This window comes from Tamandua tetradactyla, chromosome 5, assembly GCF_023851605.1.
Source record: "Tamandua tetradactyla isolate mTamTet1 chromosome 5, mTamTet1.pri, whole genome shotgun sequence".
NCBI lineage: Eukaryota > Metazoa > Chordata > Mammalia > Pilosa > Myrmecophagidae > Tamandua > Tamandua tetradactyla.
The window spans coordinates 1,160,980-1,183,059 of record NC_135331.1 but is presented as its reverse complement, the minus strand read 5'-3'; the positions used below and the strand labels follow the sequence as shown (position 1 = coordinate 1,183,059).

Sequence of the window (22,080 nt, the reverse complement as noted above, 5' to 3'; positions counted from 1 at the left end):
CTGTCTGTGATGTTCCGCAGTCTTTCCTTGTCCTTTGTAATGTGGGTACTTTGGGAGAACGCCGGTCGGGGGTTTGGGGAATGCCCCTCAGTGTGTATCTGCTGCTTCTTGTTGGGCTGTGATTGTGTTTTGGGATGACACCGATGCTGTGCCTTCTTGCCACCTTCTATCAGGGGTACAGGAGTGCTGACTGCCCAGCAGGTGTGCTCGTTCTGGCTGCTGGGTGGAGGCCCCCCCGGGCATCGCTGCTTTGTGCCCTCCACGTCCTGTTCTTCAGGAGCCAGTCCATGTGCGAGGGGAGAGGAATTCCACTTCCTCTCCTGGTGGAGGCGCAGCAGGGCAGATATCAAAGCTACCACCATAATTGTTAGAGAACAGACACATTGAGACAGCGCAGATATCCAGCGTCTCCTTAACCCTTCGTCCTCTAGTTTGGTATTTATTGGTGGCTCTCATCTGTCTAACTGGCACTGTGGTTTCTCATTCCTTCATTCGCTAACTGGGGTTCGGTAAGGCGTTGTCCTGCCCCCCGATCGGTTACATTGATACGTATTCCAACACCTTTCTTTACTTTCCGGGACACAGATTTGGCCTCTGGCTGTGTCTTCTGTTACTTGTGTTCCCCTTTGGCCCTCAGGACTCCTGTGTTTTGTGATGTTCCCCCATCCTGTTTTATAACTTCTGCTTTTTGAGCACTTCCTTACTTCCTGGTACTACAGGCTGCTCTAGACTCACCTTGTATTTTCCCTCGTCCAGCCCTGGAATCTGCCACTTCTCAAGGAGCCCTGGTCCCTCATGTTGAAGAGTGGAATTCAGAACCCAGATCTGGGTCGGGGGTCCTTGCTCCTTGTTGCTCTCAGGATCTCCAGTCAGGAGGCGTGTGGGTGTGGGTGACCTGTGCTCACGTGTGTGTTTATTTCTCTGCCTATGTGCACAACTCTTAGAAGAGATGACTGTGTTGGCATTCACGCCGTTCTTCCTTTTTCCTTGTTAGTGACTTTTTCTCACACAGTGAAAACATGACTCTGATGGTTTACATGTGTAATCGCACTGTAATCCTGTGAGAAACTAACACACCAGCTGGGGTACAGTACTTATGTACGATTCTTTTTGTTACCTGCCTTACACTGACCAGTCAAAATGCAATTTTCCAAAGTGACTTAGGTCAGCTCCCCCCCACCCCCCCGCCTTTGACGTGGTTGTGAATGATGCAATTAGATTAATTCATCCCAGTCTGCATTCCATGTTAGGCTCCCCCGACATTCTGGTTGACTTCTTTAAAATTTCATAGAATAAATCCACTCCTCATTGTATGTGGTTCTTGGGGTCTTGAGAGATGCAGAGTCACCTGCCTGCCATCACGGAGAACACAGCCCTGTCCCACATTCCAGAACTTCTCTCATGCTGCCTCTTGGTCATCAACCACTAGCCCTACCCCAAACTCTGGCAACTGCCAATGTTTTTTGTCCCTATAATTTTGCCTTTTCCAGAATATCATATAAATGGAAACATATAATATGTAACCTTTGGGTCTGCTTCTTGGCAGAATGCATCTGAAGTCTGTTCAGGTTGTAGCTGAGTAGTATTCTATGGTGTGAGAGGCACAGTTGTTCGTCCAGTCACGGGGGGAGGACATCTGGGTGCCTCCATTTTGACCATGGAGGCTGGAGCGGCTGTACGCGCCCACCTGCCTTGCAGGAAGGCTTCACCAATGACCAGTACCAGGAACTTGCGGGGCCTGCCTCCCTCACCTATGTCACCCGCTCCGAGAACAGCATCTTCTTTGAAGTGGATGGACCCTACCTTGCCATGATCCTTCCAGCCTCCAAGGAAGAAGGCAAGAAACTGAAGAAGAGGTAGGCCCTACCCAGCCTTCGTGCTGCTGGCAAGGAAGAGGATTGAGTGGGGTGGATTAGATTTAACAGTCCAGTCAGAGTAGCAGACTGGGAGCGGGGGTGGCAACAGATCTTGGCTCTTTTGTATATTCATTTTATTTCTCAGTGATTCAGATTTGGAAAGTTGCCAGCCACTGGTACCACCAGCTTTATTCACGGCCTGTTAGATTTTGTTGTGTAAAGCTTTGGGCCTTTAAATCATGCTTATGTTTTTGAGAAGCATAAACTTGGAAGCAGAGAGGCAGCTGCTGCATGATGGATGATAGAAGGGGTCAGAAAGGAAAGGGAAAAGGCCAGGGGACGGGGGACGTTTCAGTTTGCTAACGCTGTCAGAATGTAATATGCCAGAAATGGATTGGCTTTTATAAAGAGGATTTATTAAGTTATACGTTTCCAGTTGTAAGGCCTTAAAAATGTCCAAACTAAAGCATCCAGAAAAAGATACCTTGACTCCAAAGGAAGGCCAATGTCTGTCACGTGGGAAGGCACATGGCTGGCGTCTACAGGTCCTTTTTTCCCGGTTCCATTGCTTCCAGCTTCTGATGTCAGTGGTTTCCTCTCTAAGCGTCTGTGGGTCTCAGCTGCTCCAGGACAAAACTCTGGGTTTTAGCTCTTAGTGTAGCATCTCTTAGAAAAAAGAGATTTCTTCTCTTTCAGGTCATGGTATTTCCCTGTGTGCTTGCTTAGCGTTCAGGCCACGTCTGTCTTGATTTGGGGTTGTCTGTGTCAGTTCTGAATTCTTTCCCTCTCCCTATGATCTCTTACAGACTCCATATACTGATTAAGACCCACCTTGAATGGGTGGAATCACAGCTCCATCTAATCAAGAGCCCACTGCCCGCAACTGGCTGTCACCTCTCCATAGAAATAATAGAGAGATCCCACCCTACAGCATTGGCTTGGGATTAAAAGAACATGGTTGCCCCACCAAGATTGGATTACGATGAAAAGAATTTGGCTTTTCTGGGGCACATAAAGTTCCAGCCAGTACAGGGTTTGAAAAGCAGTTACTATCCCAGGGCTTTCTCACTGCCCTGCCTGTCTCTTTCCTAGATATGCCGTATTCAATGAAGATGGTTCCCTAGCCGAGCTGAAGGGCTTTGAGGTCAAGCGACGAGGGGAGCTGCAGCTGATTAAAATATTCCAGTCTTCAGTGTTCGAGGCTTTTCTCAAGGGCAGCACGCTGGAAGAAGTATACGGCTCAGTTGCTAAAGTGGCTGACTACTGGCTAGATGTGCTGTACAGCAAGGCAAGCACTTCCCTTCCCTCCTGGCAGCCTCTCGGGGTACAGGGCCCCACAGGCAGGGGACCAGAGCCAGTCGCCACAAGGGCCGGTTGTCCTCCTCAGCTTCTGAACCCCGTGCCAGCATGCTGTGGAGATATTCCTAGAAACGGCATCACGAGCAACAGCTACATCTGTGTCTTTGATTTTTACAGCTCTTGAGCTTTTACGGTTCTGTGACACTGCTGGTTTATCTTTAAGTGTACCTTCATAGAATGTGTAATGGTTTCTGTGTTGCATTGTCATCTTTGCATTTTTAGACGTTTAGTAACATTTCATCAAGTTCACAAGCCACAGTTTGCCCAAATGGCCCACAGTTGTTGAATATCAGATTTCATAAATGTTTCATTGTCATGTTGTGGGGAACAACTTTGTCCAAATGCCTTCCCTCACTCTTTTGTGTTGTTTTCTAGGAATAGGCTTTCTGGGTGAAAGAAATACTCGAATATGCCAGTATTCTGGAACATTTTTCTGATTTCCTTTCTTTCCCAACCTGCCATTTCTTGGCGTGTTGTGAGTTGACTCATACCTGAAAGTGAGCCGAAGGGGGAGAAATCACTACTCCAACAAAGCAGGAGTAGCCCCAGGGTTGCTTAGATGCCATCAGGACAGTCCTTGGCCCCCACTATTCCAGCAGCTCCCTAGCTGGCTCTTTTTCTTACTTTCCTCCCTTCTGATTCCTCTTTTGAGAAAAATCACTTCTTCCTCTCTTTCTGCAGTCTTGGTACTCATAACTCAATAATGTTTCTTGATATTTTGGGCACAGTTTTACTAAAATAAAAGCTAAGTGTTTTTTGTTTGTTTTGTTTTTTCTATGTGTTGCTATACATGTGTGTGAGACAGCCTTCTGAAATTAGAGGAATCTCCTTTAGGTTGTTAGTTTAGTGAAATGCACGTTCAGTGGGAGGAAAGCGCTAGGTGAGCCGTAGATTGGTCCTTCCCATCTGCAGTGTTGATTTAACTGTCGCCTCCTCTCTAGGCAGCCAACATGCCAGATTCCGAGCTGTTTGAACTGGTCTCTGAGAACCGTTCCATGTCTCGGAAGCTGGAAGATTACGGGGAACAGAAGTCCACCTCCATCAGCACAGCTAAGCGCCTGGCCGAGTTCCTGGGCGACCAGATGGTGAAGGATGCGGGGCTGAGCTGCCGCTACATCATCTCCCGCAAGCCTGAGGGGGCCCCTGTCACTGAGAGGTAAAGGCTCCCAGGTTCCTGGGTTCCTTAAAGGCTGGAGTCTAGAGCTGAGGAATCTTGGTCTGTTGTAGAGCCTTTGGCTTACCTCTGTAGAGGGATGAGCCTGTGTAGAAAGCACATGGAACAGTTTGGTGTTGAAAGGAGTAGGAATTGGGTCTTTGATACCCAGCAGATCACATGATGGAAAGACCTCGCTGGTCTCAGTTTCTCTCAAGGAAACCCCAAGAGGGACTCCTGTGAGAGCCTGGGAAGCCAGTCCCCGAAGTCCCAGAGAATCCGGGTTCTTGGGGTTCAACCTGCAAGAGCGCTTCTGTCACAGGCGTCTGAAGTGAGGGGGCTGTCCTTGAGAGTCAGGTCGAGAGTCCTATGACATGCTCAAACTCAGGGTTGGGGCAGGGCTCCTGCCACTCACACCCTCAGGCAGACAGTGCCACCCTGCTAGGTGCTTCCTGTGCATGCCTCTCAGAGCTGTGGGGGAGCTACAGGGCACCCATGTAAAGAGACTCCTTGCTCTCAGTGCTTGCTTCCCTAAACCACTTTTACTGATTAGGGAGAAATGTCCTCCCACTCCTGGAACACGTCAGGTCAGCAGTGAAGGCTTCCACTGGACTAGCAGAAGCTTCTCAGGTGATAGAGGCCCTTCTCCAGGCACCCGGTGTGCCCTGGGCCGTTGGACCTCTGCAAGGACTTTGGGAGCAAGGCAGGAAAATGCAGAGTTGGTAAAGGCTGGCATACCCTGTTGCTGGTGCACAGAAGAGAAAATTCCCCTGCTTACCCATTCCTGATAGGGAGTGCTTGCTGCCAAGAACTTGCTGGCTGAAAGTGGATCCGTTGGGAAGGTCTAGGGCCCACGTGGCAGAGCGCCCGCAGAGCTGAGCACTATGGAGAGGAGCTTGAGGCTGTGGGAGGCCCCGCACAGGCCTGCATCGTCCTAACTGAGGCAGCAGTGTCGTTGGGGGCTCTTCAGTCCATCACATGGGTCCTCACAGGACAATTCTCGCCCTCCACCCAGGGGCTGGGGAGCCTGGGGTCACCGGTAGGGGCTGAGAGGTCAGGTGGGGAGGGGCTCAGGAGCACCCCTGCCCGCCGCAGAAGCAAGGCCACCTTGGCTTTTTCCCACCCTGCCAGATGCCTGCTGCTGCAGTAGTGACTCCAGGTGAGACCAGCCCAAATTACAGAATTGGGAGCAGAAAAATACGGCGGTGGTTTGACCCCACTGTTTGGGAGTGTTTTGCTCTGCAGCAGTAGATAACAGTGTAGACTAGTCACTTTGAAAATCATACTCACCTACCCTAGACAGGCCTGCACAAAAGAGGAAATGTACAAAATGCAGCAAATATTTTGGTACAGAGAAAACCCTGGAGTTAAAAGGAAAGGAGAAAAGGCGAAAAGATTGGAATAAAGAGTAAAATAAAGAATTCCTGCATCCAGTAAGAAAGAGGCAAACCAATAGAAAAACAGGCAACAAAATTGAATGGGCAGTTCACAAATGAAGACAGCTAATTCATGAGATGTTCAGACTCGGGAATCTTGGAAACGCAGGTTTTCGTTTTTGTTTCTGTTTTTGTTTCGCATGGGCAAGCGCCAGGAATCAAACCCGAATCTCCGGCATGGCAAGGCTAGAACTCTGCCTGCTGAGGCACCATGGCCTGCCGAGAAGCGCAGGTTTTAAAAGCAGCTATTGGATTGCTGTTGGTGGTTGTTGGTGAAAATGTGCAGTGACTCATGCGATGTTGAGGGGCCATGAATGAGAGTCCTCTGGAGAAGAAGCTGCCTGGCTTACAGTGTGTGCCCTGTGTGCGTGTACACATGCAGGAACACTTCTCGCCTTGTTTTTTTGTCTGTTTGTTTTTAATATTTTTATTATAAACAATGAACCAACATACCACCATTCTTGATACACAATTATTCTTGACATAGTTAAAATCAGTGGCTCACGATATCATCACATAGTTGTGTATTCATCGACATGATCATGTTTTTTAACATTTCTCATAAGCGTATTTTTTGTACAGTGAAATACTATGCAGGAATTTCAGTGAGTGAGCTACAACTCCAACACAGAGAGCTCAAAAGCAGTGTTAGGCAGAAAGCTGCAGGGTGGTACATGGGTATCTTGCATTTATGTAAAATCTAAAGACAGAAAAATAACCTTAAACAGACACAAACAAACAGGAGTTTCTGTTTGTATGCAAAAACACATAGGATTGATAACACCGAAGTAAGGATTGGGTCGACTCTGTCCCAGGAGGGAGTAGATTGGGAAGCCTACACAAGGCTTTATATTTATGTTTATATTATACAACAACAAACATTTCCTCCAATAGAAGAGAGAGAGGTGTCGGCAGTTGCTATCTTGCCTTGCCTAGTACTGCAAGCTGGCTTATTCTTTCCAGGAAACAGCCCGACTCTTCCTGTTTTGCCCCACAAGTAACATTTTAGAAGAAATGTGTTCTAAGAGGGTGGGGTTGTGGTTTACTTATGGACACGCACTAGCAGCTCTGACTAGGCACTGAGAAGGGCCGAGAGCTGACATTGGAGGGATTGTGCCTTAAGCCTTGGTTTCGTAACACAAGGATAAATCCTAGATACTAGGTGTGGTTTGTACAAAATAACAAGTGAAAACATGGAGTACAAGCTAGGTTATAAACCCTTCTTATTTCATATAACCTGCATGTCCATTTGCTAAGAATTAGAGATTTTAGCAAATGACTTCAGTTTTGTGTGGATTTCATGCCTTTCGTCCTCATCCAGGGCAATCCCACTTGCCATTTTCCAAGCGGAACCCACTGTGAGGAAGCACTTTCTCCGGAAATGGCTTAAAAGCTCTTCCCTACAAGACTTCGATATTCGGACAGTGAGTGCCTGAGTATTTTGTCCGCTCTCAAACATTTATTAGGAAAGCTGGGCAGAGCAGAGTATGTCTGACCTGGCTTGGTTTTTTGTCTGGTGTCTTGACTCTTGACATCCTTTCTGGTGCTTGATGAATGACTGAGGAAACTAGCACTTCAGGGCAAGATCAGACAGCGAATGCGGGAGGCCCTTCACTTGCCTTCCTGGGCAGCACATGCTCAGGGCTCCAATGCTGGCTGTGTGACCCTGGGTAGGTCTTAGGCTCCGTGCCTCAGTTTCCTCCTCTACTAAATGTCTGCCTTTCCCTGTAGAATTTCTGAGTATTGAATAAGCTGTGTGAAGCATTTAGCACAGTGCTGGCGGAGTGAAACCCACAGTGGCTGCTGCTGCTACTGTCTGTCTTTTACACACGCCTGCGAGCTGTCACCCCCTGTTCCCTGCCTAGATTCTGGACTGGGACTACTACCTTGAGCGGCTGGGCAGCGCCATACAGAAGATCATCACAATTCCTGCAGCTCTGCAACAGGTGATGTCGAGAGCCAACACAGCCGAGCCCGCGGTAGCCATGATACCCATGGAGACCTGGGTCTGAGCCGACCTCGGTAGGGCCAGCCAGGGCTCCCCTGAGCAGTGTGGTCTCCCTACAGGTGAAGAACCCAGTGCCTCGGGTCAAACACCCTGACTGGCTCTACAAAAAACTGCTGGAGAAGAATGACATCTACAAGCAGAAAAAGATCAGCGAGTTATTTGTCCTTGAGGGCAAGAGACAGGTGAGGGCTGTCAGGGCAGAGTGCTGGTCGGGTTCCCATGGGCACACGGCCACCCCAGCCCCTAAGGTCTGTCTACAGTCTTTCATGATTTCGTCCCAGGCTCTGTGCTGGGGGGGGGTGGAGAGGGTTGTGCGTTTGTTTAATTTACTTCTTGGTACTTTCCCCGTTTCCTTCTAATTCCCTCCAGTTACCCTTTCGTGGTATGTACTCCCCTGTGAATCATCAGCTAGGTGAAGATTGTTAGGACATGGAATGGGTCACTGTACCTCAGTTCTCTTTTTCTAACCTGTGAAATGAAAACCTTTCTGGAGAAGCACTTAGAAATTATGGATAAAATGTAATTGCAGACAGCTGAAATCAGAAGAACAGAAAGAAAATTCTCAGGTGCTAAAATGAGAAAGGAGTATAGGTCTGAACCCACACAAGCTCACCTGATAAAAACAGGTCTTCAGATTGGATTTTAAATTCTAGCTATATCTTATTTATAAGAGAGATCTTGACGCATTGCACCATGGAAAGATTTAAAGTAAAAGGCTAAAAAAAAGATGTATACTAGGTAAAGCTCACTGAAAGAAAGCTGATAGAGCCGCATTAATGCCAGATAAAATAAGGAGAGTTGTTAAATAAGACTAAAGGTCACAGTTCACCAGGTATATCTACTAACTATAAGATTATAGCCTAAATTAAATCATGTAAAAATTTACCTAATTAGAGAAGAAATTGATATCTACGTAGTGTGGACATTTCAATACCCTTCCCCCAGTAATTGATAAATTGAACAGACTAAAAATAAGTAAAATTGTGTAAGATTGGAATGAGACAATTAAGTAGATTTAGTAGACAAATATACAAACCTGTAATTAGAGAATACATCATGTTTTTAAGAACACATAAAATATTGACAAAGTTGCAGCATATTCTGAATCATTTTATATACAGCCCATGTTATTGAGGAATTAAAAACCACATTTATAAATTGTTTTAGTTTGTAAGCTGCCAGAATGTGATATACCAGAACGAATGGCTTTATTTATTTTTTCTTTGTATGCTGTATGGCGGGAGTCACATTTCATTCTTTTTCCATGTGAGTATTCCCTTACTGCAGCCCCATTTCTTGACTTTTTTTTGTCTATTTCCTTGTTTGTTTGTTTTGGGGCCTATGCATGGGCCAGGAAATGAACCTGGGTCTCCCACATGGCAGGTGGGAATTCTACCTCTGAACTACCCTCTAGAACACTGAACACACCCTAGAATGGCTTTTTTTTTTGCTTGGGCAGGTACCGGAAATTGAACCTGGGCCTCCAGCATGGCAGTGGAATCACTTTTTAAAGAGGGGAATTTAATATGCTACAAGTTTACGTTACTAAACCTCTAAAAATATCCAAACTAAGGTATCCAGGGAAAGATATGTTAATTCAAAGAAGGCTGATGGGTGAGGAACACCAGTGTCCGCTGGGAAGTCACGTGGCTGGCATCTGCTGGTCCCTTGCTCCTGGGCTCCTTTGTGGGTTTCTCACTTGGCTTCTCCAGGCCTGGCTTTCATTTCTTGGCTTCCTTTGCCTCTCTCCAGGTTCTGTCTTACCTAACATCTCATGGTGATATCTGCTGGGCTCCAAGCATTTCTAAACATTCGTGTCTGTTTTCCACATGTTTGCGTCTGTGTCAGCTCTGCTCTGTAGTTTCTGTCAGCTCTTTCCTTTCTGACTCTTTCCAAAATGTTTCCTCTTTTAAAAGATTCCAGTGAACTGATCAAGACCCACCTGGAATGGGTGGTGGCACGTCTCCCCCTAATCAAAGGCTATACTTGCAATTGGTCGTGCCACCTCTGTGGAGAGAATCTAATCAAAAGTTTCTGCCCTACAATTGTGAATTAGGATTAAAAGAAATAGTTGCACCCACAAAATCGGATCAGGATTAAAACATGACTTTTCTGGGCTACATAATGCTTTTAAACTGGCACGTTAACAATTCATGGATCAAAGAAGACATAATTGAAAAAAGGAATTACTTAGAAATAAATGAAAATGCAAACTCTAAATTCCAAAATTTAGTGTATGAAGCAAAAAAAAAAATATGTGGGATTTCTATATTTAAATGTATATATTAGAAAAGAAAAATAATTTTCCAGCTGAAACAATCAGAGAACAACAGAAAAATTCAAAGTAAGTACAAAAGTTTTAGAGGCAAGAGCAAGAGAAAATGAAATAGTATCAATGAAATCAAAACTTTGTTCTTTAAAAGTCTTTTAAAAACACTTATGAAACAGACAAATCTTTGTCAAGGTATATTTTTGTTTTATATTTCTAATAAGAGCCATAATTAAAAACTCAGAAGAGACTTTAAAAATTTGAAAAATACCAATTTCTACATAAAAGTTAGAAAACAGGTGGAGTGGACAGTATCCTAGAAGAATTAGGAAAATTGACCTAAGAAATAGAAAACTTAAATTGAACTTTAACGTTTCAAGAAACTGAATCATTCTTTTCAAAGAAATAACAAACCCCAGATGTTTTTTTTCCCAGGAATTTTACCAAACCATTTTATACAAACAATTAAAAAAAAAAGTGCCACAGCTCAATTGGGAACAGTTGTGACACTTGTTAACATTGGTGACAAATGACATGGGCATGTAAGGATCATTTTCAATGATGAGCACTTGATGCGTAAATACTAGTAACTAGATTCTGCAATGTGTAAAAAGAAACCCAGTGACCAAGTAGGGTTTATACCAGGAATGGCAGACATTGTCTAACCTCAGAAACCTGTTAATTTAACTCATCATTGAAGAGGGAGACTCATAGGAACATCTCAAGAATGCAAGAAAGAACATTTGACAAACTTCCATATCTGTTCTTGGTGAAAACTTTGAGCAGCTGAAATCAAAATAGATGAGATGTTTCTTTTCTGATAAGGTATGACTGTCAAACCCACAGCAAACCTGACACTGAAAGTGAAGCGTGAGATACCTAAGCGGAAGGAGCCAGCAGTGGGTGCCTGTCCTCTCTGCTTCCATGCAGAGGTGTTGGGAGGCCCAGATCTACGTGAATAGGGATTTTGAGGATTGAAAGTAAGACATCAAGTTACTGTTTGCATATAATGTGATTAGCACAGAAAACAAGGAAAACCAGAAATTGTTTGAATTAGTAAGACATTTCGGTGTGATTGTAAGATACAAGGTCAATATATAAAAATCTATAGCTTTCTTGCACACTAGAGAGAATCAGAAAATGTTTTATCAAAGATACTGTTTACAGTAGTCGAAAATAATATAGCCAGGAATAGATTCATGTTCACAAGATGGATGGTAGACTTTTATGGGAAAATTATGCAACTTTATTGAGACATTTTAAAAATCAGCTAAATAAGCAGGTATATATATCATGTTTGTAAATGGCAAGACTCAATATTGGAATAGGTTAATTTGCACCAAAATTACTCATAATATTCAGTGTCATTCCAAAAAACATACTTAGCAGGTTTTTAAATGAAGCTTGGCAGATGAAGCCTAAAATTCGTGTGAAGAGTAAAGATAAGATCAAAATAAAGACTAGGGCGGCCAATTCACCATATCAGACACCCTATCAGATAACACAGCTCAGGGTGAGTTTTTTAGAATGAATGGGCCTAGAAGCCCATCCACATGTAAATGGGAACTTGGCAAATCATGAGGCAGTGTTAGAAAGTATCAGGGAGAGAGGAGACTGCTTATTCAGTGACACTAGGGAAAAGTATTATTCATTTTTCAAAAGTAAGTCCCAAACTCAAGACTGCATAAAAACAAGTGCCTAGGAGAACAAAGACCGAAGTTGAGGAAGACTAACAACTTCAGGAGCAACCCTGGGAGATTGTATTCCTGATGTCAGGGCAGAAGAGATCAATGCATTCCATTAGCTGAAACCTAAAACCTATACAGGATGAAACCGGAGTGGCAGAATGCTTGTAACTGTTGAAGCTGGATGATGAGAACTGGGAATTCATTGATGTGCTTTTGCATATGTTTGAAAAATTTTGTAATAGGAAGTAAAAAAACAAGCATAAACTCTTTGTAGCACGTAAGGTCCCATAAAATGAAGACAAGCCATAATTTGAAGAAGATATTTGGGAACCACAAAAAGTTAGAAATGGCCCACAAGTATGTGTATTATTTTCTATTGCTGCAAAGCAAATGACCCCAAAGCGATATGCGTTTGGGATCTCACACTTTGAGGGCCTGGGAGCTGGGCACAGCCTTGCTGGGTCCTCCAGCATTCTCAGCATTCTTAGACAGGGTGTCAGTGTCCTGACATGGCAAGGCATGGTCTTGTCAGAGCCCACGGGAAGGGTCTGCCTCCACGCATTCTCTTGAGATTGTCGGAAGGATTCAGCTCTTCAGCTCTCAGGCTGCCCTCAGCCCCTGCTCCCTGGATGGGACAGCTGGCTTCAAAGTAAGAGGAAAGACAGCAGACCACAGCCTTTGTTAGCCTCGTCCCTCTACTTTAGTTTTTTGGTTTTTTGTATGTTTGTTTTAACATGGTCAGGCACTGGGAATCGAACCTGGGTCTCCAGCATGGCAGGTGAGAACTCTGCCACTGTGCCACTGTTGCACCTCCGCTTCTCTTTTGTTCTAATCTGTCTGGCTCAGGTAGTGGCTGGGTCCAGCTAGAGGAGCTCCCGTGGGGGCCTGAATGCCGGGGTGGAGGGAAAGTCTCAGCCTCGCTGTGAATGAGGGGAATGCAAAATGAAGTCTTAGAGACCATGTCACACCAAAAAGAGTAAGTATGGTTAGTAGTCCTGGTGTGCTTGCTCTCCTACTGAGAGCAGTGGCTTTTGGCTAGTCAGGGATGAAGAGGGTAGTTCTCTAGAACCCAGCCATACCATGTCCACCCTAGAGACAGGCACGCAAGTGCTTCAGGCAGGATGGACGGTCACAGTTTGTAGTTTTGAAAAAATGGAAACCACTTCCCATTTGGCATGTGATGAATCAGTCAGCTGCTTTGTTTGATTGGGAGACTCTTCTACAGCAGTCCAGATGGATGAACTATATCTACGTGTACCATTAGGGATAAATCTCTAAATTGCTGAGTGAAAAGAGTAAGTTACAAAAGGATATATATTCTGTGTTGCTGTTTATATGAACTTAAAACTCAAAGCAATGTCCTTTTGTTTTTGGAAACAGGAACAGAATGAAACTGGGGAGCCATAGCACTGCTCTTGGGGTTATGGTTACCTCTCAGGAGGGAGGGCCTTTAGCCATTACTTGAAATAGTTTATTTATTTTAGAAAGAATTCTGGAGCAGATGGCAAAATGTAAAAACATGTGCCTTGTACTGGTGGCAGGTACTTGGGTGGACATTGTTTTCTTCACCTTACCTTACTGTTTGACCTTTTCACTATTATAAATTACACGTTAATAGTCTATGAATGGACGCACTTGTATATGTGCATATTTGGTCCCATTCCGTATCATGTGCTAATGTTTAATTTCTTGAAGTAGAATTCCCGGAGACGGGAGTGATCGGCGTTTTTGAGGTCTGGTTGGTTCTTTGTAGGTCACGATGAACCAGGCTCCAGAAAGCAGTCAGAGTGGTGGCACTCCTGACATGGAGGACCTGGGCTGCGCAAAGCCTCTGCGCCCAGCTGTGCCTGTGGCGACGAAAAGGAAACGTGTTCTTTGGGAGGGCCAGGAGGAGCCCCAGGACCTGGAGCTGACCGTGCCCTGGCAGGACGTCTTGGGGCAGCCTCCTGCTCTCGGCACCACCAAGGTGAGAGGTGTCCAGAGACTGGGAAGGGAGCAGAGGCCAGGTGAGGCTAGGGCTGCTCTGCCCAGAAGGATCCACTGCCTGTATGAGTCTTGGTGCTTAGAGGAGCCCTTGAGAGCCTGAGCGGCCCAGGAGAAGTGTGTGTGTGAGAAGGTGCCTGGCTTTGGGTGCACTGGAGCTGGGCTCGCAGGGTTTCTGCAGGTTCACCTGTGTGTTCATTATCTCCCCTCCGCGGCTGATTCCATGGCCATTCCCAGGAAGAATGGCTGGTCTGGCTCCGTTTCCATAAGAAGAAGTGGCAGCTGCAAGCCCGACAGCGGCTTGAGCGCAGAAAGAGACGGTGTCTGCAGAACGCAGAGAGCAGACTACGGGCCGGCGTCATCCGGGATGGGCCCACTGCTGGACTGGGGAGCTTCCTGCGCAGAACGGCCCGCAGCGTCCTGGACCTTCCCTGGCAGATCGTGCAGGTGCACCAAGGCCCTGCCTGCAGCAGCACATGTGCACGGGCTGGGGGACAGGCCACCTCATGGTCCCGGGGATTGTCCTCGGCCCAGACTCCGAAGCCCCTCCAGGGCCTGGGATGGAGGAGACAGGGCAAAACCGGGGCTGTGTGCTGGGGCTCACCTGGGAGGGGCTCTCTCTGCCACCATTCAGAGCCACATGCATCCCTCTTCCTGCAGATCAGTGAGACCTGCCAGGCTGGCTGGTTCCGGCTGTGGGCCGTCATCGGCAGCGACTTGCACTGCCTCAGGCTGCACATCCCACGCGTGTTCTACGTCAACCAGCGGGTGGCAAAGGCAGAAGAAGGACCTTCGTATCGCAAGGTGCGGATGCAGTGCTGGCTGAGTCCAGCGTGGGGTCCACAGGAAGACGGTTAAGGGCAGGGGCTCGGGCTAGAGAGTGCCCGGGAGCTGTGTGGCCTTGTCTTGTGCAAGGTGTCCTCATGCCTCTGTTTCTGAGGATCTGGAATGTTGTAAGAATTAATTGAAATATGTGTAGCACCTGGACACGTGGTCACTGCTCAGGGCACAGGAGCCGTGGGGCTGCTGTCCTCGCAGCCTTGTGACCTGGGTTGGCTTGGCACACTGTCCTCTCCAATGCCTTCTGCAATGCCGACGTGGCAGGGCGTGGGCTGGTAGGTGTGTTTCAAAGGGCACAAACTCTGCTTCCAGAGGCTAGTTTGTCTTAATGGTTTCGTTGGGATTTAATTCACATACTGCAAGTTCACACATTTCAACAGAACAAGCCAGTTGTTTTTGGTTTATTCAGAGTCGTGTAACCGCCGCCATTGTCTACTTCCAGAATATTTTCATGACGCCAAAAAGAAATCCTGTAGTTGTCACACCCCTCAGACCCTCATCCATTCCCTGGTAACCACTGATCCACTCTCTGTAGATTTGCTTATTCTGGACATTTCACATAATGGAATCATTTGCTCCGTGGTCTTTTGTGAGAGCATCTCCAGTTGTATGGTGTCCAAGGTCTTCCGTGGCAGCATGGCCTGTGCTCTCCCAGCCTCTATGAGCTCTCCTGGCACATTTCTCCACTGGTCGCTCTGAGTGGCATCAGCAGGCTGGCAATCTAGTTGAGGACACAACATTCATGTTTGTAACTCAGAGAAGACTGAGAAGGTTTTCTGGAGAAGGCAAAACTTGATTTCCACCAGAAGGTTCAGCAGAATGTGGGTACCACGGAGGACAGGGCAGGGCCTGCGGAGAGAAAACACAGACAATCGCAAGCAGTGAGCAGGTCTGGTTGGGAGAGTGATGGAGGCAGGGTGCAGGGTAGGTGGGCTTGGGACCAGGAGGAGAATGTGAGCTGTCACCTGCTGCAGATTTCTCAGTGGGGTGGGGCAGGAACATCTTGACTTGGGGGTTCAGAGAAAGGGCATCAGGGGCTGAGCATTTCCAGAGGTGGTGATCGTGGGACTTCACAGGAGTCTGGGGGAGGACTGATGCAGAACTAGCCAGGCTTGTATGAAATATCTATTAAGTTTTTGTTGTTCTTAAGTATCTTTTGTTTTTTTTTTCATGAATGTAGTGAAATTTGTTGTTTAAAACAAAATATTTCTTAAAAGAACACCTGCAAGTATCCCCTCACCTTCAAGAGATAAAGGCTAACAACTTGCCGTCTGTCCTTCCAATTCCTCCTTCTGTGCATCTGCCACACACTTATACTGAAACTTGCTTTTGTCACGGGACAATAAGGGTCAGTGCATCGGGAGTTACCTCTTTTCCGCTTTTATATCTTAATGATTACCTAACATCTTGGTACGTGCATATGCTGTAATTTATTTTACCTGTTGGTGGACATTTTCACTTGTGATCAGTGTTGCCAAATTGTCTCCGGAGCATGTCTTACCATTCCGCCCTCCACCAACAGTGAGAGTACCTATTCTCACCTGCTCAGCACCGATTATCAAAGGTTGAGCAATCTGTAAATCTTGACAGGCACACAAAATCTCAGTAATGTCAAAAATTGCACTTATTTGTGAGGTTGACCATTTCTTAATTTCCCAGCTGGTAAATAAACACCACCCAGTGGATTGGGTTAAACAGTGGGAATTCATTGGCTCGCAGTTTTGAGGCTAGGAGAGGTCCAAAATTGAGTCGTCAGCAGGCAGTGGTTTATCCTCAGAGGTTGTGGCGTCCATCACATGGCCATTCACATGGTGGTGCCCTGCCCTTCTCCGTGCTGCAGACTTCTCCCTCTTGGCTGCTCCCCAGGCCTTCTCTCACTGTAATTGGATTTCTTCAGTGAAGAAGGACTCCAGCAGTCTGCACAAAACCCATCCTGTTTGCATTGATGATGCCTCAGCTAAAATGACCTCTCCCAAAGGTCCTCTTTACAGCAGCGGCACACCCCCAAGAACAGGTGTTTCTGGTAAAGAAATCTACCCCAAGTACCTTTTCAAATATTTGTTGGATTTATCTTTCTCCTTCGAATCACCTGTTTGTGTCTGCTGTCTGATTTTTCTATTGTGCTGTCCTTTCTCAGTAATTTGTGGATGCTGTTGGTATATTATGAAAATTAATCCTTTGCTGTGCACTTATTTTGAAAATATTTTTCCCACTTGGCTCTGTGTAGGATGTCTTTTGCCATGATGACATGCAAATGATGGTGTAGGCACATTTGTAGATTTTTCCTTGAATGCTCTGGCGTTGTGCTGGGTTTAGGCACAGGCCTTCACCACTCCAAAATAAGTACTTGAATAGTTTTATAGGCTTATTTTTTATATTTAGTTCCTGAATCCACCTGGGATTTAGGTTTAGGAATGATTTGAGACAGAGAATCTACCTTTCTTTTGTTCTAGAATAAATAAGACTGCTCCTTCTCTTGTAGACTATGTCCATTTTTCCATTGACTTAAAATTTCATCTTTAGTCTAAATACCTAGTATATAAAACAAATTTTCAAAATAAATATTTAAAGAAAATAAATGTGTAAACCAAAATGTAAGAGATTGTTCTGGATTAAATGAGATTAAAGAGACAAAGTGGAAAAGATGAACCTAAACTGAATTGCAATTTTTTGAAAAAAGAAGTCATTTAGAAGACAGTTTGAATGGTGTTGTGATTATCTAGGAAAACCCTCTTAGGGTCTCTTATTTCCTTTGTGGTGATCGAGTCTCCTCTGGAAGGACAGGCGGCTTAGGTCACTGCGGCTGCAGGGTTCAACCAGCGGTGTCAGTGCCCACTGGCGAGCCTCCCGGCTCGGTTGTTTCTTGGCGTGCCCCCGTGCTGTAGTTCTCTAGCACTATCCTACTGTCTGCATTTATAAGCTTAGCGGCTGGAGGTAGACTGTAGTTTCTTTAAAAGGCAAGGTAATTGCTTAATTTTTTCCCTGAAAGTTCTTAAAATGCTCAAGGTAAGGAGTGGCAAATGAATTTTTCCCTTTACTTTTTGTTCTTTTCTTTAAGCATTACTGTGTACGCCCGAATTTTTGTTTAATATTTTATGATCAGTTGTAGTCATATCTTTTTTCCCCGCATGTTGAGTATGTTTATCAATTTTTGACTCTTATGGATGTTGCTTTTGGTATCATATCTAATGCTCCATTTATTAGGTTGTCTTTTTTTTTTTCACTAGCATTTTCAAGTTCTCAGCGTACAGATTTTGTACATGTTTTGTTAGATTTGTTCCTAAGTATTCCATTTTTGGTGCTATTGTAAATATATATTTTTTAATTTCACTTTCCATTTGTTCATTGCTATTAGGTAGACATATGATTGCTAGTCGATAGACCTTGTGTCCTGAGATCTTGCTAAACTCACTAATTCTCAAAGGACTTTTGTGGATTTCTTGGACGCCTCTTAGGGTTGGCTGAGCTGTGCCTTTGTTGCTTTCCCTGAGCCGTTAGCTGAGAGCATTTTTCCTCCTCTCGTTAGCCCAGGGCACGAGGAAGAAGTGCACTCAGCAGATCTTGGAAATCTCACTCACTTGATTTGGAAATGGGGTCAGCAGCGCAGTGGCCACCGGACTGTGGATGTCCACAGTCTGCCCTTGTTCCAAGCCCTGTTACATCGCATTTGGAGCATTTCTGTGGATCTGTTTTTAGAAACCTGGCCATTCAGCTTCGTTGGGAGATGGGAGCAGGGTGGGCCTGTGGGCGCTCCTTTTTATGGAGCAGACCACTTTCTCCACCAGTATGATCCCATCTACAAATTTCTCAAAGTTTCTACTCCCAGTTGGTACCCTTCCTGCTTTCATTCCCCAATCCCTTGTCCCTCTTTTTCGTTTGTTTTTTTTAAATGAATTCTTGCCGTATATCAGTGGGATTTCTGGAGAGAAAAGAGGCAAATGTTTGAATTCCATTTGCAGTTTTTAAACCTTAATATGGGTGGGGAGTGTGAGCTCCTCTCTCTCCCCAAACTGTCACGTCCCCATGTCTTGGATGATCATACCTCACCAGGTGAATCGTGTCCTCCCTCGTTCCAACGTGGTCCACAATCTCTATGAGTATTCAGTGCCAGAGGACATGTACCAGGAACACGTCAACGAGATCAACGCTGAGCTGTCAGCGCCAGACATCGAGGGCGTGTACGAGACTCAGGTAATCATCTTCCAGTCCACCCCACTGAGCCGTGTGGGCTGTGGCCAGCAGGGCAGCCTGACCAGGGACACCCTCTCTGGTGAGGGGCTCAGCTGATACGCTGAGATCTGTGAGGAGGAGGGGGTGTCCCGAAGGCATGGCCAGGGCCAGAGCTCTCTCGAGCCAGCCCCCACTCTCTTCCAAGGTGCCATTGCTGTTCCGGGCCCTCGTGCACCTCGGCTGTGTGTGCGTGGTCAGTAAACAGCTGGTGAGACACCTCTCAGGCCGTGAAGCAGAAACCTTTGCTTTGGAACACCTGGAAATGCGGTCCCTGGCCCAGTTCAGCTACCTGGAACCAGGTACGCCTGTGTTGGCTGCCCCTCCCAGGCCCATCTCTCTGCAAATCGCAGGGTCACAGCTTGTTTCTTCCTGCAGGGAGTATCCGCCACATCTACCTTTACCATCACTCCCAGGGCCACAAAGCATTGTTTGGTGTCTTCATTCCATCTCAGCGGAGAGCGTCTGTGTTTGTGCTGGATACGGTGAGTTTCTGGGCCCTGAGAGGCTGGTAGAAGCAGCTTTTGGGGCAGATACAGGGGAAGGAGGAAGTGTTTCAGGCTGCCCTCCCTGTCCTCGTTCCCCAGCCTTTGTCCATGAGACTGCAGTGGGTTGGGAGGGCACCCCAGGCAGGGTACTGCAGTAGGTTAGGAGGGCGCCCCAGGCAGGGTACTGTAGTAGGTTAGGAGGGTGCCCCAGGCAGGGTACTGTAGTAGGTTAGGAGGGCGCCCCAGGCAGGGTGGATCTGCTCGCTCCATGTGGGTAGAGGGGCTAAACATCTGTTGTGTGTCTAGGTGCGAAGCAACCAGATGCCCAACCTCAGCAGCATGTACTCCTTGGAGCACAGTCTTCTGCTGGAGAAAGTGGGTCCTGAGCTCCTCCCTCCCCCTAAACACACTTTTGAAGTTCGAGCTGAAACCGATTTGAAGACCATCTGCAGAGCCGTTCAGCGCTTCCTTCTCTCCTACAAGGTGAGGGATGAGCGGGCAGCGCCATGCATGCCACCCCCCTAAGAGGCTGTGCTCACCTAGGGCCTTCCCCTCCACTCTGAACCCAGGAAGAGCGCCGTGGCCCCACGCTCATCGCTGTGCAATCCACCTGGGAGATGAAGAGGCTGGCCGGAGAGATCCCCGTCCTAGAGGAGTTCCCCCTGGTGCCTCTCCGTGTAGCTGACAAGGTCAGCTATGGCATCCTGGACTGGCAACGCCACGGGGCCCGCCGTATGATCCAGCACTACCTCCACCTGGACACCTGCCTGTCCCAGGCCTTCGAGATGAGCAGGTGACTAGGACAGAAAGGGGTTGGGTACAAAGCTAGGGGCCTGAGCATTGTTCCTGAACCAGATCAAGCATCCTTTTGCAGTTCAGTCCTCTGGTATTGCTGGGTGCACTAGGCTCTAGGGGGTAAGTCTGCCTCATCTGATTGCCACTTCCTCTTGGGGCTTGACTCCGTGCCCTCCATACAGGTATTTCCACATTCCTGTTGGAAATCTGCCAGAAGACATCTCCATCTTTGGCTCTGACCTCTTCTTTGCCCGCCACCTGCGGCGCCACAACCACCTACTCTGGCTCTCTCCCACGCCCCGCCCCGACTTGGGTGGGAAGGAGGCCGATGACAATCGCCTGATCATGGAGTTCGATGACCAGGCCACCGTGGAAATCAACAGCCCAGGCTGTTACTCCACAGGTAAGTGGGGCACCGCGAGTGGGCCCGTGTTTTAACAGCCACACAGAGACCCAGTGGTGTCTGCCACGCAGGAAACTTTCTGCAGTGGCAAGAGCAGAAGCCAAAGGCAGGGGGTCTCTTGGATTCACGCGCCAGAAGGTCTCCACTGTGAGTCTCTGATGGGTGGAGGGGAAGGACAGTGGTTTTGTGAGGGTGAGTGCCCAGCCTCACAAGGGATCAGGCTCCAAGTTCACCCCAGTGTCAGGTGCATGCTTGGTAGTGCTGTGACGCAAGGGCCACTTGGCAGGGGGCTCCCAGTGGTGGTGGTTTCAGGGGGTGCTGTGGGTGGGAGTTGAACTTCGTGAGACGAAGGTAGGACAGTGGGTAGTGAGGGCCGTGCTGTTGACATGCAGTGTGTGTGGAGCTGGACCTGCAAAACCTGGCCGTCAGCACCATCATGCAGTCCCACCACGTCAACGACATGGAAGGGGCAGACAGCATCGGTGTCAGCTTTGACGTCATCCAGCAGGCGTCCCTGGAGGACATGATCACGGGCAACCAGGCCTCCTGCGTCCCCGCCAGCTATGACGAGACGGCCCTCTGCTCTCACACCTTCAGGTACCAGCTGCAGCCGGGAGCACGGGGTCACATCAGACCTTCATCCCTGTTGACCTGGTATTTTCTTCTCCCTTGTCCCTCTCCCTCCCCAAAGGTAGCATGATTGAATTTTAGATGCGGAAGCAACACAGAAATAATTCTGTCCTTCTCTCTTACTGTGGAAAATTCAAGCCAAGACTTGATGTCACTTGGGCTTTCCTCAGTGCTGCCTGGCAGAGCGAGAGCCTGGAGTGGAACGGGCCTCCCTTTGTTGCGTTAGCACACACACCCGTGCTGCGCTTCGTCCTGGCCTCGTGGATGATCGTCCCAATGCTGCCTCCTTTCTGAGCTCTGCCTTCCCATGGCCTGGTTTCTGACGTGAGGCAGAAGCCGAGAGCCTCATGAGAAGTGCGTGCAGCTTGTCGGACTTAGATGTCAGGGGAGAGGGTTACTGTAGGCTGCAGCGGTTGAGGAGAGCTAGCTGCTTGTGATCATTGCTCATGGCAGATTCATCGAACATTTGCTGTTCCCCTTCTCTCAGTCCTTGCGCCGCCTCCAGGGTTGAGCCTGGTCATCGCCCCTTTTAGGGTGAGGAGATGAGGCCGAGAGGTTAGCTTGGTGCTTGTGGTCAGGCTGCTAACAAGTGGGAGAGTTAGGACCGAAAGACACATCTCTGTGGTCCCCAAGCCCGTGTGTAACCATTACACTTCAGCTTTCACGTGGAAGAAAGGGGATGGAGCTGGAACTTGGGCCGGGGAGGGTGTCACAGGCTGGGGCTGTGGACAGAAGGACACAGAGGACGGGGTATGCACTGTATGTTCTGAGGCCAGGGCAGGTCCTTCTTTGGCACGGGCAGGCACCGGGAATTGAACCCAGGTCTCTGGCATGGCAGGCAAGAGCTCTGCCACTGAGCCACTGTGGCCCGCCCGCAGGGCGGGTTCCTGACACACAGGTGGACAGTTTAGGGCCTGGGACAGTTAAGGTCAGGTTGTGGGGACC

General features: G+C 47.5%; 1 protein-coding gene across 1 annotated transcript in view; it reads left to right on the top strand.

Moving 5' to 3' along the window:
* Positions 1–22,080, top strand: part of POLE (DNA polymerase epsilon, catalytic subunit) — a 70,721-nt gene that overhangs the window by 32,251 nt on the left and 16,390 nt on the right. The window contains exons 24-39 of the mRNA XM_077159512.1: positions 1,699–1,856; positions 2,949–3,144; positions 4,157–4,371; positions 7,126–7,228; positions 7,670–7,750; positions 7,872–7,994; positions 13,523–13,735; positions 13,990–14,199; positions 14,413–14,556; positions 18,643–18,783; positions 18,968–19,121; positions 19,198–19,304; positions 19,614–19,790; positions 19,877–20,100; positions 20,285–20,505; positions 20,898–21,102. Of these exons, the coding sequence (XP_077015627.1) occupies positions 1,699–1,856; positions 2,949–3,144; positions 4,157–4,371; positions 7,126–7,228; positions 7,670–7,750; positions 7,872–7,994; positions 13,523–13,735; positions 13,990–14,199; positions 14,413–14,556; positions 18,643–18,783; positions 18,968–19,121; positions 19,198–19,304; positions 19,614–19,790; positions 19,877–20,100; positions 20,285–20,505; positions 20,898–21,102 (2,672 nt within the window). The remainder of the gene's footprint in view (positions 1–1,698; positions 1,857–2,948; positions 3,145–4,156; positions 4,372–7,125; positions 7,229–7,669; positions 7,751–7,871; positions 7,995–13,522; positions 13,736–13,989; positions 14,200–14,412; positions 14,557–18,642; positions 18,784–18,967; positions 19,122–19,197; positions 19,305–19,613; positions 19,791–19,876; positions 20,101–20,284; positions 20,506–20,897; positions 21,103–22,080) is intronic.